Source organism: Oryza glaberrima, chromosome 9 (genome assembly GCF_000147395.1).
Source record: "Oryza glaberrima chromosome 9, OglaRS2, whole genome shotgun sequence".
Lineage (NCBI taxonomy): Eukaryota > Viridiplantae > Streptophyta > Magnoliopsida > Poales > Poaceae > Oryza > Oryza glaberrima.
Window position 1 is genome coordinate 4,357,573 of NC_068334.1, and position 18,282 is coordinate 4,375,854.

The window sequence follows — 18,282 nt, forward strand, 5'->3', positions numbered from 1 at the left end:
TTCTCTAACTTGATCAATTAGAGTAGGCTTTGCTTCTAAGGCTGCAACAAAACCTCTACTAACAATTCCCAAATTTAATCTTTCAAATTCCTTGCATAACTCCAATGGCAACTGTCGTCCTTCCGTAGCATTGCAATAACCTTTCCTGCTAAGAGCATCTGCTACAACATTAGCCTTTCCCGGGTGATAATGAATTCCCATGTCATAATCCTTAATTAATTCCAACCACCTCCGTTGTCTCATGTTCAGATCTGGCTGAGTAAAGATATACTTTAAACTCTTGTGATCGGTGTACACCTCTGTACGAGTACCGAAAAGATAATGACGCCAAATTTTCAATGCATGAACCACTGCAGCCAACTCAAGATCATGAGTAGGGTAGTTCTTCTCATGCGGGCGTAACTAACGAGATGCATAGGCAACCACCTTCCCATCTTGCATCAGAACACAACCTAAGCCAAGCTTAGATGCATCACAATACACTTGGAAACCCTTCTTTGGATCAGGTAAAATTAAAATAGGAGCTGATGTTAAGCGATTCTTCAGCTCTTGAAAACTCTGCTCACATTCTTCTGACCACTTGTACTTTACATCCTTCTGAAGCAGTCGTGTCATGGGCTTAGCAATCTTGGAGAAATTCTCTATGAACCTCCGGTAATAACCTGCAAGACCCAGGAAACTGCGAATCTCTGAAACTGTCTTCGGTTGTTTCCAGTTGGTTACGGATTCCACATTACTAGGATCAACGGCAACTCCTCCGGCTGATATGACGTGACCAAGGAACTTTACTTCAGACAACCAAAATTCACATTTGCTAAACTTGGCATACAACTGATGTTCTCGCAGCTTCTCTAGTGCAAGACGAAGATGTTCTTCATGCTCTTCTTTTGTTTGGGAGTAGATAAGAATGTCATCAATAAAGACCACCACGAACTTGTCTAGGTATTCCATAAACACCTTATTCATTAAGTTCATGAAGAAAGCGGGGGCATTGGTAAGTCCAAAAGACATAACAGTACATTCGAACAATCCATACCTAGTGGTAAAAGCCGTCTTAGGTATATCCTCTTCTTTAATCCTCAACTGGTGATACCCTGATCGAAGATCTATCTTGGAGAAAACGGTGGCACCTTTGAGCTGATCAAACAAATCATCAATTCTGGGCAGCGGGTACTTATTCTTGATAGTCACATCATTTAATGCACGATAGTCCACACACATCCTCTGGGTATGATCTTTCTTTTCCACAAAAATAACTGGAGCTCCCCATGGAGATGAACTCGGTCTGATGTATCCCTTTTGAAGCAAATCGTCGACTTGCCTTTTGACTTCTGCCAACTCATTGGCTGCCATTCTGTAAGGTCTCTTATGGATCGGAGTTGTTCCGGGTATCAGATCTATTCTGAATTCAATATCTCTCTTAGGCGGCATACCAGGTAAATCGTCCGGGAACACGTCCGGGTATTCCTGTACTACGGGAATCTCTTCCAAAGCTATTTGGTTCAGACTTGACCTTAAAGACTCAGAGGACAGTGCATGAACTGTTACAACTCGACCATCATTGCTGGTGAGAGTTACTTTTCTGTTGGCACAGTCTATCACACCTTTATACCTGACTAACCAGTCCATCCCTAGGATGACATCAAGATCTTTGGATTCTAACAAGATAAGGTTGGCCAAAAATGGCACTTCTTGAATTTCTATTCTGACAGAGGGGCTACGTTGCAAAGAGAGTACTTGATTACTCGGGGTACTAACCATCAAAGGACGTCTAAGATCTTCTACTTCCATCCCATGATTTCCCGCAAAACTCATAGATAAAAATGAATGTGTAGCACCAGAATCAAAAAGCACTGTTGCAGGGACTGAGTTAACAAGGAACGTACCCAAAATTACATCTGGGGCACCTTGAGCTTCTGCAGCAGCAACATGATTGACACGGGCCTTTGGCGTAGGTGCGGTAAAGTTACTCTGGGTAGGGGCAACCTTCACGCGTCGGGGCTTCGGACACTTGTCAGAGTAATGTCCTGGTTCACCACAGTTGAAGCATACTCCGGGCTTGCTGCCTTGCTCCTTCTTGGCAGGCTGTTGTTGTGTTGGAGCTGCCACAGGACGTGGAGCTTGACTTCGGATGTTGTTGACAGCATTGTTGTTGAAGAACTGACGCTGCGGACGAACAACAGACGAAGAACCTCCTTGTGGCATGGACTGGGTCCTAAAGTAAGACGCGGCCTCTGACTATTCCCTTGTTGTGCCTTGAAGTGAGCAATCCGACGTTTCTTCTGCTCCATGCGGTTGTACTTGTCCTCCTGACGAATAGCCTTATCCACTAACTTCTGGAAATCATGGTAATCCCCAGTCATGAGTGGGTAAGAAAGCTCATCATTAAGTCCTTCCAAGAACCTCTCCTGGCGCTCTTCATCAGTGCGCACATCTTCTGGAGCATAACAAGCCAGACGATTGAACTCGTGCAGATACTCGGTGACCGTGCGAGACCCTTGGGTGAGCGACCTAAATTCTTTCTTCTTGAGAGACACCACTCCCGATGGTATATGCGTCTTCCGAAAAGCAGCGGTGAATTCAAGCCAAGTGATAGGTTCAGCAGTAGTCCTGTTAAGGCGGAAGTGATCCCACCACTCAGAGGCAGGGCCATGCAGTTGGTGTGATGCAAATGAGACCTTCTCCTGATCAGTGCACTGAAGCAAATCCAACTTCTTCTCTATGGCATGCAGCCAATCACCAGCTTCCACAGGATTAGTGGTGCTAGAGAAAGTGGGCGGCCTCACACGAAGAAATTCTGCTAACTTGTTCTGGGGAGGTGCGTGGTTATTTCCCTGATTCTGCTGATTCTGGAGTTGCTGCATCATCATGTTCATAAGCTGTGCCTGTTGAGCCAGGACTTGAGCAAGTGTGGGATTCTCTCCATTGTTGTTGTTGTTGTTGTTGTTGGGGCCATTCCCGTTGCTGCGAGTGAGCACCATCTGGCACAGGCAAGAGCACAGGAAGAGAAACCGGGAAAAACTACTTAGGACAGAGAATTAATTTTCCCACTAACTTAACTTTTATTGATCTTAACTGAGTTTCATTATTACAAAACTGAAGACTCTCTCACACCACTAAACTCACCAACTACCTAACACTCGAAAGCAAACAAACGCATGCACTTACATCCCACCACTGATGTAAACCACATGCAGGACCCACACACACAACCAAACTTAAAACAAGCAAACTAACACAACGATCTAGGACAACGGCTTGACAAGGAACTCTAGGTCTTCCGGGCATCGGAGTTGATTGAAGGCTCGTTCGGCTCGTCTTCATCATCTTGAGTGGCTCCCCACTCGACCTTTGAATGGGTGCGCTTCGATTCTTCTCCTTCATCATCACTTATATTGACGACCGGAGGATCTGCTAGGGCTGGGGTAACTTCTTTCTCCACCACACGGACCTTTGGCGCCAATTGGTAGCGAGGGACGAATAGAGCTCTCTTCCTTGCGGTAAGACGAACCCTGGCCTTCTGCGGCGGTGCTTCCCCCTTCAATGCGGCTAGTTCTTTCTCCAAACGATCCACCTTGTCTTCTAGCTTGCAAATCTTTCCACGATTCCGGTCTTCACGATCTTGTGCTGCTAGCACAACCTCCGCGCGGGTCTCATCCATAGCCCACAGCATTTCAACCAAATGCCTTGTGGTAGCATCATTCTCAATCCCCTCAGTCTCAAGGTAGCTGCCACGGTCACTTCCCTGGGGTTGGCGAGGATGGTAGCGATACTCAGTGTCGGCCAACTGATCACTGTAGCGATCACGGAGCTCTCCTATGGCGATCCTTGCCACCTCCTGACATGCATGAATATAATTTCCCCCTCCAGCTTCGAACATCACTGATGGGATATCTTCACTATTACTGTTTAAGGTGGCTTTGACTCGACACTTCTCTTCATCCCGATCATGAGGAATCTGGGCATACATAGGGGCAGTCCCAAATCCTATGGCAAAGGACATCGTACGCAACTCCTGGACAAATCCCTCAACACCAAACAAGTACTCAGGCTTGTAGTGCGGCATCTAAAGACAAGTGAAAGGAGGGAGTTAAGACGTTTGTCCAATTAATAGCACAAGTTTTTGGATTAATTTGAATAAATTTAGAAAACCAAAGTAAAAGATAAGTAAATAAGGTAAACCAAGCTTGCAAGATAAGTTGAAACAGTTGGAAACAGGATCACAAATTTTGCACTTTTGAACAACAGGTTTCAACATAAAAGAAAAGTTATAAAATCAACCTGCTAAATTTATTTCATTGTAACAAGATAAAATAATGTTGTAAAACTTTTGCTGGTAAATGAGCCATTAGTACGGTAATAGATGTACGGTACTAATAGCACAGGATTAATAATAAATAAATTTTTAAATGAGAACAATTAAAGGAATTATAAACTGCATGTGCCATTTGTTTGGTTCAATTAAAAGAGAAAGAGAGGAGAATAGTTCTATTTTTCCAATATTTTTAGAGGGCTTCTATGGGTAACCATTTGGCATAACCTAGGGTCAAGGAGGCTCTGATACCAACTTGTCACACCCGGAATTTCTATCCAAAATTCCAAACGCTTACATGTGCGCGAACCCTCGTCCAGGAATCAGCCGAGGCACACAATAACAAATTGATAATAGAGTACAATTATTACTCTAACTAATAAGCGAATAAAATGTCATTACAGAGGTAGATAGTTCCTCTCAATCAATAAAGATCTAAGCAGCGGAAAATAAGATAAACGGCGCAGACGATTCCACTCCACAGGCAGCTTGACCAGGGCTACACCTAATCCTCCACACCATCAGCATCACTGTAGAACTCCTCCTCTGATGAATGATTGCAAGGTGAGTATATGACATACTCAGCAAGCCACGCAGCAAATATGCAAGTGCACAGGATAACAAAGGATGGCATAATAGGGTTTCATTTGCATAAACAGCATTTAATAAACATTTCAGAATTTAGTAAAACAGTTGAGTAATAATTAAACAATATTATTCCAACGCTATACAACATACCCTGTTGCATAGGCCCAACCATTCTGAACAACCAATCCCGGCTGCACAGTTCTATCTCCAAACCAGGAATATACCATTCCAAACCAGGAGCTAATCAAATTATTACCAGTCATAGTATCTTTTATTATGATGAGAGGTATGAGACTAATCACGAAAGACATTGTTAGACCCGCCCATAACCGCGGGCACGGCTATTCGAATAGTTTTACTCTGACCAGAGGTGTACCACTGTACCCACAAGACACAGCCCCACGACATGTCACCATGCGCCTTGATACCACCACGGTACCTCAGAAAGGAGCTGTGACAGTACCCCTCGCACAACACAATCCACCACAGCGCACCGTTCCTGGATCATAATCACCCCCTTATAAACAAGGCATGGACTCCCCAGCGACACCCGTGGGCTTATCTCCGCCACTTCTCAGTCTGGTGCCCCACAATGAACTATGCTATACAAAAGGTAAAGCCGTTGCCCACGCTGGCTTGTGGTTGGCACGGTTAATGTTTCACAACCGAAACTCGTGAACCGGTCCTTAATTGTCATGAGCACGACCATCAAAACCATGTGCTCACAACCCACCATTATCAGGTTTTAGTTGGCAAATTAATTAATTAACCAATCACGATTGACCATCGTGAGCTATCATTAAGCCATCATTAAATAATAGGGAGTCATAAGTTATCCCAATAGTGTGCTAATGTTTCTAAGCATGGCTAAGCAATCACATCTAATATCTAGCTGAACCAATATATAAAGCTCAACTAGTCAATTTATAAGAACCCAAGGTATCAAGGAATAAAGTAATCAAGAACAAAAGGGCTATAACAAACAATAGGTTAATTCCACCCAATGACATTCGAAAATAAATGCAATAGTTGAATAGAAACAATAGCTTTAAACGGGATCAACATGCTCAAAGGGGTTGTTTGGGATCTGTGTGACTTGCCTTGCTGGCCTTGGAACTCTTCAAATTCTTCTCCTGCGAAAACGGACTCTCCGGAAACGTCGAAATCTAAACAGAAAAGAGCAAAACACCAAAACAGCACATAAACAAGCATGAATAGTACATGTGGATATTTTTAACATGTAGATCTCAATTTTAGAAAAATTTAGAGACTTGAACCAACTAAATCCGAGCTAAGATGAATTAGTTATGAATTTTTAAAGATTAAATCGGATTAAAACACTTATATGGATTTTAATTGAATTATGACGCAATAATGAATTATTTTTGAAAAGGAAAAGAGGATTTATTGCGTCAGCGGCTAGGGTTAGCGGTGGACCGGGTGCACGGCGACGGTTCACAGGAACGGACGACCGAGATCGATCCATCCAAAACGAACGGTCGAGATCGACCGGTCCACGGCCGGATCACGGCGGACGGCATCGATGACGTCGGCGATGACGTCATCTCCGGCGGCGACCGAACCGCGCGAGCTCGCCGGCGAACGACGGCGTGGCGGCGCGAACGGAGAGCACCTACGGGTAGCGGACGGCACGGCGAACTCACCGACGACCAAAGCGACGGCGGACGATGACCTGACGACGTCGGCGACGAGGAAGAAACGGCGGCGACCTCCGGCTTGACGACGGCGACCTCCGGCTTGACGACGGCGACGATGCTCCGGCGGTCGACAGCGACGGCGAAGGGGCGGACGAGGACGGCGACGCGACGGCAACCACGACGGCGGCCTTCCCGAGCGACGGCGACGACTGGAGCGACGGCGGCGCACGGCTGGAGCGGCGGCGACGACGGCGGCGCGAGGACTCACGGCGCTAGGGCTCTACGGACGACGAGAGGCGAAGGCGAGGGTGGCGACGGGTAGCGGAGACACCGGGGATCCTTTTATAGGGGCAAGAACACGGCGGCGAAGGCCCACGGCGGCCGGCGACGAGAAGGAAAGTCTAGGGTTCGGAGGAGAGAGACCGATCCGATTCGAGATCGAATCCTCCGCTTTCCAAACGATTTTAGCCGAAGTTCCAAAAGGGAAAAGGTAGAGGAGATCGAGAAGATCATTTCCCCTCTATTGATTTCACCGGAAACGGAAAGGATCGGCCGGATTTGGAAAGAGACGGCGGCGGCGCGGTGCTAGGGTTTCGGGCGGCGGCGGCGCGAGGAAGACGACGAGTCTGACAGGCGGGCCCCACCTGTCAGCGGGCGGACGCGCGCGCGAGCGACGGCTGCGGCTGCGGACTGGGCTGACTTGGGCCGAGGAGGAGAGAGAGAAGGTTTTGGGCCGACTTTCGGCCCAAAGCCAAAAGAGACTTTTAAAAACCTTTTTCCATTTAAATTATTCATGAAATGCAATTCCATTTATTAAAAATACTTCCTTAGCTCAAATAAATCCCAGAAAAATCTAGGAATTATAGAATTAAGCAAAGTATTTAATAAAATTTTATCTAGCCCCATTTTATATTGGAATTTATTATTTAAAATTAGATCTTCTCTTCTAGGCTTTTAAAATCAATTCTAATAATTCCAATTAAACAACAATTTATATATTTGAAATTTTTAGGGTGTGACAAGTTCTTTGAAGTTCTTTGGAATTTATTAATTGTAGTTCTAGTAGTTGAAGAAGTTTAGGAGTTCAGTACTTTGGATTTTCTTGTATTTCAAATAAGGATATTTTAGTTTGGATCTTTTCACCCTTTAACAGTTGTATAATTAGCTTGTATGAACAAACCTGTGTAAATAATCGAAATTTGTTTTGTATATCAATCTGTGCGTGATCGAAATCCTGGACGATCACGGGTGGATTTTTGGGGCACCAAACCTAAATTGGGTGTCCCCACGCAGCCTTACTGCATCCATGGCAATCTTTGATAGATGGCTGCCTCATACCTTCATTCCAGCAAAATCTGAAAAACTCACAGCCCCAATGAGAATCAAAACCACCATCGTTTTTTTCACAACACTTATCATGCTGCTTATCATACTTCATCTGGTATTTGTTAATAATATTAGCCGAATTCACTTGAAATCCTCGAGCTTTTCCTCCATCGGCTGTTCGGCCAGCTGTATGCACCATGTTGACAGGAAAAGGATTGCCATCAACCTTCATTGGTGTCACGACCGGAAATAACCCAACGGGCGTTCCTTACGTGCGTGTATTATTCCTTGTCCCAGGAGGCAAGGTACACCAAAAGTTGATACATTTCAGAGTTTATCAAGCGGAAGCGTAAATAGTTAATTTATTTCATGGGTGGCGAAGGCCCACCACACACAAAGACAAACGGGAAACAGCGGAAGACTAGGGCGACGACCACAGGCGCTTGACGGCAGGCACGAGCTAAACACCAAAGTCTTCATCATCCAGGGGCTCCTCTTTTGGGTTTGGGAAAAATTGAGCAAGACTGAGTACAACCACCGTACTCAACAAGACACACCCATAAGTGCAGAATAAATGCAAAGGAGTACAATGGAGTTATAATATAGGGGGGGTTAGGGTTTTGCAGTAAACAGCATTTAAAGACACTTAGTTGCTCAAAGCTAAATTTAAAACACGATCCTAGAACTATTTAATATTATTAAACAAGGCAGTGAACCCACACGAACCTGCCTTAACCCAAGGCCTACGATGATTCAGACCGAACTGGCGACCCAACCCTGGGTCCCAGCTCGTCCCAAGCCAACCCAGGCCAACCATTCCACATTTTGGTTGTTAGGCAGGTTTTAAGAATTAAAACACTAACTTGGGTACATTGCTCGGCTTGCCCATAACCGAGGGCGCGGCTATTCGAATAGATTATACTCTGATCAGAGGTGTACATCTTTACCCACAAGACACATCTTCCTCACGTGTGACCACGTGCCACATACCACCACGGCATACGGACGGAAGACGTGACATAGTTTCCAACCCATCCTAGCCATAGACAAGAGTACCCACCCAACCCCACCTACGGCCGGAACCCCCGGGACAGATAGGCAGGACTGAGCCCCTAGCAGCAGGACACCGGCCCTGTGCCATGACATCTCGACTACCGGGCCGCAGCTCGTGTAGCCTTCATTTGCCCTAGAGATGTCAATCGACCCCCGACTTCGTCCATCTCCATCCGTGTACTTTTGTTTATAACCAGACTGAGCCACAAACTAAGCCTTACCCATTAGACATGTGGAAGTACAGTTGTGCTTTGCAACAGAGGCCCGAAGACCGGTCCTTATATGGCTGAGGTGCTACCATCAAAACCATGCACCCCGAGCCCAGCCTAAAACCATTTTGAGGGTTTTGAAGAGAGGGGGAGGTGTGAATCCAATTCCACAATAATCCAACCATTCCATGGTGTCCAAGTGATATGAATATTCCCAAAGTCTAGAGTTATAAAACCACCTAATGTTGTCCTATCAATCAGCGAAGCATCTACCTAAATTCATACTAGTGGAACCAAGAATAAAATGTCCACTAGTTGGGGTTTTTTTTATCCTAGGGTGAACAAGGTAATAATAACAATAACAATAATAAGGTCATAACAAAGGTAAATAGGCATGGCTAGGTAAAACAGTGATAACGCGGGAATTTAAATAAAGCGATAATGCAATAATTTAAATCAAAATAACTTTATAAACTGGGATTCAATATGCTCAAGGATGATGTGACTTGCCTTGCTTGCTTTCCCAAACGTCGGCTTCAACCTTCACGTAGAGCGGATCTTCCGAAGCTGCAGCGTCTACACGACCAACGGAAAAATAAAAGGGCTTTTACTCTAATAAACTCCATATAACAAGCAGGAACAAAGCACAAAAATGGGTTCTTGACTTCTTAAGGAAAAGTTAGAGACTTGAACGGTCCAATTCCGAGTTCAAATGGCCAAGTTATGACCATTTGAAGTTTATATGCTCTTTAAATGAATATTTGCGAATTTCTTCATTTAAATTTTAATTTAAAAGGGATTTATTGCGTCAGCCGAGGGGAGAGGGCGCGCGGACTGGGTCCACAGGAGTGGGGCCCACGCGGCAGCCTCACGGTCCACGGTGGACCGGGTGCACCCGGGCTCACACCGGCCGGCGCCGTGGGCCCCACGCGTCAGCCGCACCCAAGGGCGCGAGCGGCTGACGGCCGGGCCTCATGCGGCAGCCACTCGGTGCGCCCGAGGGCGGCCAAGCCGGCGCGGCCGGCGGGAGACGGCGCGCCCGCGCCCCTATGGTCGCCGGCGGCGGCCATAGGCACGGCGGAGCGGCGGCCGAGAGAGGGGAGGGAAAGGGGGAAACGAGGCGGCGCTCCACGGCTCACCCAAGGTCGACGGCGACGGCGGGAAAGGCGACTGGAGCGGAGGAAGGCGGCGGCGCTTCTCGGGTGAACGGGGACGGCGGCGCTCCGGTGGTCGGCGAGCTCGACGAGGGGATGGACGGGGATGGCGGCGATGCGGCGAAGCCGGAGGAGGCGACGCCGGGGCGGGAGACAGTCCGGGGCGACGACGGCGGAGAGAGAGAGCGACGGCGCAAGCTCAAATCCGGCGAGGAGGAAGGGCGGCGAGAGGCGGAAACGGACGGAGGAGGTGCGGGGAGGGTTTAAATAGGGTTGGAAGGGGGAGAGGGCGGCCAGAGGGGAAGGAGACCGGCGCGGCGTTCTCGGGCTCCATCAATGGCGCCGGCGGGATTAGGGGCGGGTTTCCAAACGAATCCAAGGGAGAGAGGGAGGGAAAAATGGGGGGAAAGGGAGAGGGGATCACGGGGAGTATTTCCCCACACTTTATTGCACGCGGGGACGGCGGGAGGTGGCGGGATTCGCGGCGGCGGCGGCGCTAGGGCACGGGGGAGGCGGCGGGAGCGGCAGGAGGAAGGGGATGACAGGTGGGCCCCACCCGTCAGCGAGGGTGGCGGGCGGGCCCGCCCGTCAGCGGCGCGCGCGCGGGGAGGGAGGCCGAATGGGCCGCGGGGGAGAGGAGAGAGAGGGGGGGAGAGAGGGGGAGATGGGCCTGGCCGGCCTAAGGGAGGGAAGGGGGACTTTTAGGGTTTTTTTCTTTTTATAAAACTTTTTCAACTTTGTTTATTTCTTCTTAATTATTATTTGTGCTTTGAAAATTCCACTAAAATTTATTTACACATTTTAGGCTTTTAGGAAATATGCAAAAATCCTCTAAGCCTTGTTTGACTTTTTACTTTGCACATTTTGATTTTTGGAGGCTTTCACACAGATTTTAATTATTCTAGGCATAATTTAAAGGATATATTTTAGGGTCGTTTTGGGACATGACAATTGGCTTATTGGAGTCATCAAACTTTATTTTTCCTCCCTCAATAGCCGCCTAAATCTGCTGTTTGAAGACTTTGCAATCATTCATAGAATGAGACCTAGAATTATGCCACTTGCAATACCTTCTCTTGTCCAATTCCTCAGCCGATGGGATTGTATGACCGGCAGGAAGTTGAATCTGCTTCTCCCGAAGTAACAAATCAAAAATCTTGTCAGCCTTGGTAATATCAAAGTCATACCTCTCCTCTTTTTCAGAACTTCTCACCGATTGGCATGGTATAACTTTCTTGCTCCTAACCCACTTGGCTGCTGCTACTTCAGAATCATCATCATCGTCGGATCCATACATGTAAGGACAGACATGATTGATCTTTTTGAAGCTCTTCTTGGCTTCTGCTGATGAGGACATCAACACCGTCAATACATCCACGTCCCCCCATGTACAGCATGATGGTCCTTTTACCCGCGCTCGTGCACGTCAACTAAATTATCAGGTGAGTTCTTTCTTGAGTTCATATTCCTCGTCTTTATACCCCGGAGACGCGTGCACTCGTGTTTTACTCAGGAACGATGGAGAGGATCTAAAGGGAAGAGGATTCGCGCGGGGTGGATTCGGACTGCAGGGCAGCGCCAACTTCTGACGGCCGCCACGACTTCATGCGAACTCCGATTTGGGTGTGCAAGTACTTCATGGAAAGCTTATCAAGTCTACTTTCAAATGGATCCAGCCACATGTCCATATCTGTTCTGGAGCGGCCGCAATTGTCATTTTACTCCCGACTGTTTTCTGTCCATGGTGCTGTGTAACCTCTTTTGGCCCAATGGGCTGTGTATCCAAGTTGGGCCCATTAGGGGCGCGTCCTAGGGTTGGAGCACGACCCTATGGTCGTTCTTCCCCTCTTCTTATACCTCTAGTCGCCGCCAAGAACAGGCGGGTTTTGATGATAGAGATTGCTACTTGCTACCGGCTCGCAGCGCGCGTGTTGGCTAAACCGCCCGTTTGCCTGTAATCGGAACCCCACCATATTGTGTTTGATAGCGAAACTTTCATCTTTATCTAGCAATTTCAATGCTTGTCCGACTTGTTCTTGCTTGTTCTTCGATTGCTTGTAGGACGAGTGCCCTCGTGGCCGGGTTGACGCGCACCACAAGTTCGCGGCGACCATTGGAGACGGTGTATCGGTTGCTAAGGCACAGCGTCTTTGGACGGTTGTAGTCGGGCCGTGAACGTCGTCTTCATCCAATCGAGTTATCCCTTACCTCTCATCGAAAGATCGGGCCACAAACCCTAGCGGGTTCGCATCAGGTGGTATCAGAGCGTGGTTCATCGGTGAGAGAATTTACCCTTCCCTTCGTCATTAATTTTTTTTTCCTATAGTCCAGAAAAGACCAACAAAAAAAAATAGTAGATTAGTTTTCCCGTGATCCTATAGACCATTGTGCCTTTTTACTAGTACTGCTTAGTTAAGGCTTGTTGAGTTTTCGATTGCATCAGTTGTGTTAATTTGCTGGTCTTAGTGTTAGGCGATTAGAGTTTCGAGTTCTTGCCACCACCGCACATTGCCACCTTCATCAATTTTGCCGTCATCACCACCGTCACCACCATTGCAGTCACCCACCAAATCACTTTCTATTTGTGTTTGATCTGTTGCCGATAGCTTTTGTGAGTTGCCTTGTATCCTGCCGCCACTAGAAAGGAAATAGAACCCTGATTCGAGTGACCTTCCTTAAAACAATCATATCTTTTTCATACGGACTCGAAATTAGGCTTATAATATATCCACGGACATCTACAAAAAAAAGTTACATCCGTTTCACCCCATCTTCGCCGGGTTCGGCAAATTTAAAATCGCCAAATTCCTCTTGCAAAATTCTGTTTTTGTGGCGAGAAGCTTCGGGACCTATTCGCATAGCACTTTGAAAAAAATTCTACAAGCTTCATACTTTGTCCGTTTGAGATAAGATTTTCTGTGGTTGGTTCCAGTGTGCTCCTGGTTGTGAAAAAAATATCAAAAAAAAATAAAAAAAAAGTTGTGTCTCTCTCCTCAGCACTAGAGAAAGCAAGCAAAAAAGAAAAAAAAAAGAAAGAGAGGATCCAGCGAGCACACCCCACCATTCCCCTTTGTCACCACCTTCCACCACCGTTTCTTGTTTTCGTTGCTGTTTGGGTTTGTGTTTTGTGGCGTCCTTTGTGGTTAGGCTAGCGTCTCTACTTCGACCAGCCTAGGACCAGCACTGTACACTATACCCTTGAGCAATTATTCAATTTGCTTTGGCTAACGTGGTTTCTAGTTTTCTCTTGAGCATTGCTTTCAGCCCACCACCAGCTCCACCACAAACCCGACTACAGCTTGACAGGTCTTGTTGCTACAGCACCGATACACCTCGTTCCACGGTTGCTAACTTGTGGGTTGCTGTCCCCCTCCTGTGGGCAAGGTAAGAACTGGTAAGAGCTTGTGAGACAAGCTGCGAGTGAAGTGAGAGTGAGCGTCTTGCAAAAGCTACATCCCAATAGTTGTGTAGGGCTTACATTACATCCTCCATTGTTTTGTTGTCCTTCATTTCTAACCCATGGCAGGTCCAGAGGATAAAGATGAGGAGGGTGCATCTCATTCCCCACGCACCAAAGGCATCATCCAATACTTTACAAGGCAAGTGAAGCAGCACACAGAAGGACTTGATACAGATTTGCAGATGACAAATGAGAAGATTGGACAATTGGAGTCCACGCAGATCTCCACCAACACTAAGCTTACAGGGCTGGAGACAGCGGTCGCCCGCATTGACACTAGCCTTGCTGCTCTTGTGAGGCATTTTGATGCTCTCAATGCTAGAGGCAATGGTGGGGGTAATGACGATGACGTTGACGGAGAGTACGTCGAGGATAATTTGGAGGATGAATATATTGCTGACACTGAACAAGATGATCGAGATGCTCGAGATCGTCGACGGCTACACAACAATCGACGAGGTATGGGTGGTCGCCGCCGACGCGAGGTACGCAACAATGATGATGCTTTTTCTAAAATTAAATTTAAGATTCCTCCTTTTGATGGAAAATATGATCCTGATGCGTACCTCTCTTGGGAGATTGCTGTTGACCAAAAATTTGCATGCCATGAGTTTCCTGAGAACACTAGAGTTAGAGCTGCTACGAGTGAGTTCACCGATTTTGCTTCGGTTTGGTCGATAGAACATGGCAAGAAAAATCCTAATAACATGCCACAAACTTGGGATGCTTTGAAACGGGTCATGCGGGCTAGATTTGTTCCTTCTTACTATGCACGTGACTTGCTGAATAGGTTGCAACAATCGAGACAGGGTGCAAAAAGTGTAGAGGAATATTATCAGGAGTTACAAATGGGCTTGCTTTGTTGTAATTTAGAGGAAACTGAGGACGCTGCCATGGCTAGATTTTTGGGTGGGTTAAACCGCGAGATCTATGACATCGTAGACTATAAAGATTACACTAATATGACCCGATTGTTTCATCTTACTTGTAAGGCTGAAAGGGAAGTGCAGGGACGACGTGCTAGTGCCAAGGTTAATTTTTCTGCAGGTAAAACTTCATCATGGCAGACACGCACCACTCCTCCGGCCGGCCGTACTGCTTCTCCATCTTCCACACCCACAACCAGTCGAGCAGCACCTCCTCCATATAGTGACAAGTCAGCGACAAAGGCTGCTCAGCCAGCACCGAGTGCTTCTTCAATGGCATCCTCAAGCCGAATGAGAGATGTTCAGTGCCACCGTTGCAAGGGCTTTGGGCATGTGCAGCGTGACTGCCCTAGCAAGCGAGTTTTGGTAGTCAAAAACGATGGTGAGTACTCCTCTGCTAGTGATTTCGATGATGATACACTTGCTTTGCTTGCGGCTGACCATGCAGATAATGAGCCACCGGAAGAGCACATTGGAGCTGCATTTGCGGATCACTATGAGAGCCTCATTGTGCAGCGTGTCCTTAGCGCACAAATGGAGAAGGCGGAGCAAAATCAGCGACACACGTTGTTCCAAACAAAGTGTGTCGTCAAAAAGCGTTGTTGCCGCATGATCATTGATGGAGGTAGCTGCAACAACTTGGCTAGCAGCGAGATGGTGGAGAAGCTCGCACTTAGCACCAAACCGCACCCACATCCATACTACATCCAATGGCTGAACAACAGTGGTAAGGCGAAGGTAACAAAACTAGGGCACATTAATTTTGCAATTGGAAATTACCATGATGTTGTTGAATGTGATGTTGTGCCCATGCAAGCATGTAATATTCTGCTAGGTAGACCATGGCAATTTGATAGGGATTCTATGCATCATGGTAGGTCAAACCAGTACTCTTTTCTGTACCATGATAAGAAAATTGTGTTGCATCCCATGTCTCCTGAAGATATTTTGCGTGATAATGTTGCTAAGGCTGCCAAATCCGAATGTGAGAGTGATAAAAAAGCCCAATCTGATGGCAAGAAACCTGAGACAATCAATTTGAAACCCAAATGCTTACTTGCTACTAAATCTGATATTAATGAGTTGATTGCATCACCTTCAGTTGCCTATGCTTTGGTATGCAAAGATGCTTTGATTTCACTTCACGATATGCAGCATTCTTTGCCCCCTGCTGTTGCTAACATTTTGCAGGAGTACTCTGATGTGTTTCCCAAGGAAGTGCCACCGGGGCTGCCACCGGTGCGCGGCATTGAGCATCAAATCGACTTGATCCCAGGTGCTTCCCTACCGAACCGTGCGCCATACCGAACCAACCCTGAGGAAACCAAGGAGATTCAGCGTCAAGTTCATGAGTTGCTTGATAAAGGGTATGTACGCGAGTCTCTTAGTCCATGTGCGGTTCCGGTAATTTTGGTACCAAAGAAAGATGGTTCATGGCGTATATGTGTTGATTGTAGAGCTATTAATAACATTACCATTCGATATCGTCATCCTATTCCTAGGTTAGATGATATGCTTGATGAATTGAGTGGCTCTATTGTGTTCTCCAAAGTTGATTTGCGTAGTGGTTACCACCAGATTCATATGAAGTTGGGTGATGAATGGAAAACAACATTTAAAACGAAGTTTGGGTTGTATGAGTGGTTAGTGATGCCTTTTGGTTTAACTAATGCACCCAGCACTTTCATGAGGTTGATGAATGAGGTTTTGCGTCCTTTCATTGGAAAATTTGTGGTGGTCTACTTTGATGATATCTTGATTTACAGCAAGTCTATGGGTGAACATTTTAATCATTTACGTGCTGTTTTTAATGCTCTTCGTGATGCACGTTTATTTGGTAACCTTGAGAGAGTGCACCTTTTGCACAGATCGAGTTTCTTTTCTTGGCTATGTTGTAACTCCGCAGGGGATTGAGGTTGATCAAGCCAAGGTTGAGGCAATTCAAAGTTGGCCGACTCCTAAAACGGTCTCACAAGTGCGGAGCTTTCTAGGACTCGCGGGGTTCTATCGCCGCTTCGTGCAGGATTTCAGCACCATTGCTGCACCATTGAATGCGCTTACAAAGAAGGGAGTGCCTTTCACTTGGGGCACATCACAAGAGAACGCCTTCCACATGTTGAAAGATAAGTTGACCCATGCACCTCTTCTCCAACTTCCCGATTTTAATAAGACTTTTGAACTTGAATGTGATGCTAGTGGGATTGGATTGGGTGGTGTTTTGCTACAAGAAGGAAAACCTGATGCATATTTTAGTGAAAAGTTGAGTGGGCCTGTTCTGAATTATTCTACTTATGATAAGGAATTGTATGCTCTTGTGCGAACTTTAGAAACATGGCAGCATTATTTGTGGCCCAAGGAATTTGTCATACATTCTGATCATGAGTCTTTGAAGCATATTCGTAGTCAAGGGAAACTGAACTGTAGACATGCTAAATGGGTTGAATTTATTGAATCTTTTCCTTATATTATCAAACACAAGAAAGGGAAGGAGAACATCATTGCTGATGCTTTGTCTCGGAGATACACTTTGTTGACACAACTTGACTACAAGATTTTTGGCCTGGAAACAATCAAAAACCAATATGCGCATGATGCTGATTTTAATGATGTGTTGCTGCATTGTAAGGATGGAAGAACATGGAACAAATTCGTCATCAATGATGGGTTTGTTTTCAGAGCTAACAAGCTATGCATTCCAGCTAGCTCCGTTCGCTTGTTGTTGTTGCAGGAAGCGCATGGAGGCGGTTTGATGGGCCATTTTGGTGCCAAGAAGACACATGACATCCTTGCTAGTCATTTCTTTTGGCCACAGATGCGAAGAGATGTTGGCAGGTTCGTTGCTCGCTGCGCTACATGGCAAAAGGCTAAGTCACGCTTACATCCACATGGTTTGTATATGTCTCTTCCTGTTCCTACTATTCCTTGGGAAGATATTTCAATGGATTTTGTGTTAGGATTGCCTAGGACCAAGAGGGGGCGTGATAGCATTTTTGTGGTTGTGGATAGATTTTCTAAAATGGCACATTTCATACCATGTCATAAAACTGATGATGCTTCTCATATCGCTGATTTGTTCTTTCGAGAAATTGTTCGCTTGCATGGTGTGCCAAACACAATTGTTTCTGATCGTGACACAAAATTTCTTAGCCATTTTTGGAGAACTTTGTGGGCTAAATTGGGGACTAAACTTTTGTTCTCTACTACTTGTCATCCCCAAACGGATGGACAAACTGAAGTGGTGAATAGAACCTTGTCTACTATGCTTAGGGCTGTTTTGAAGAAAAATATCAAGATGTGGGAAGAATGCTTGCCTCATATTGAATTTGCTTATAATCGTTCCTTGCATTCTACTACAAAAATGTGCCCATTTCAGATTGTGTATGGTTTGTTGCCTCGTGCTCCAATTGATTTGATGCCTTTACCATCTTCTGAAAAACTGAATTTTGATGCTAAGCAACGTGCTGAGTTGATGTTAAAACTACATGAGACAACTAAAGAAAACATAGAGCGCATGAATGCTAAGTATAAGTTTGTTGGTGACAAAGGTAGAAGGGAATTGAATTTTGAACCTGGAGATTTGGTTTGGTTGCATTTGC

At 46.2% G+C, this 18,282-nt stretch overlaps 1 protein-coding gene across 1 annotated transcript; it reads left to right on the plus strand.

The window, feature by feature from the left end:
* Positions 1 to 13,819: 13,819 nt before the first annotated feature.
* Positions 13,820 to 17,444, plus strand: LOC127784675 (uncharacterized; the record flags this gene model as incomplete). The annotated part of the gene is made up of 5 exons (XM_052312015.1): positions 13,820 to 14,219; positions 15,135 to 15,413; positions 15,630 to 16,397; positions 16,561 to 16,652; positions 17,079 to 17,444. Coding segments are annotated over exons 1-5 (1,905 nt in total), but the record flags the coding sequence as incomplete, so codon positions are not given.
* Between the last annotated feature and the right edge of the window lie 838 nt (positions 17,445 to 18,282).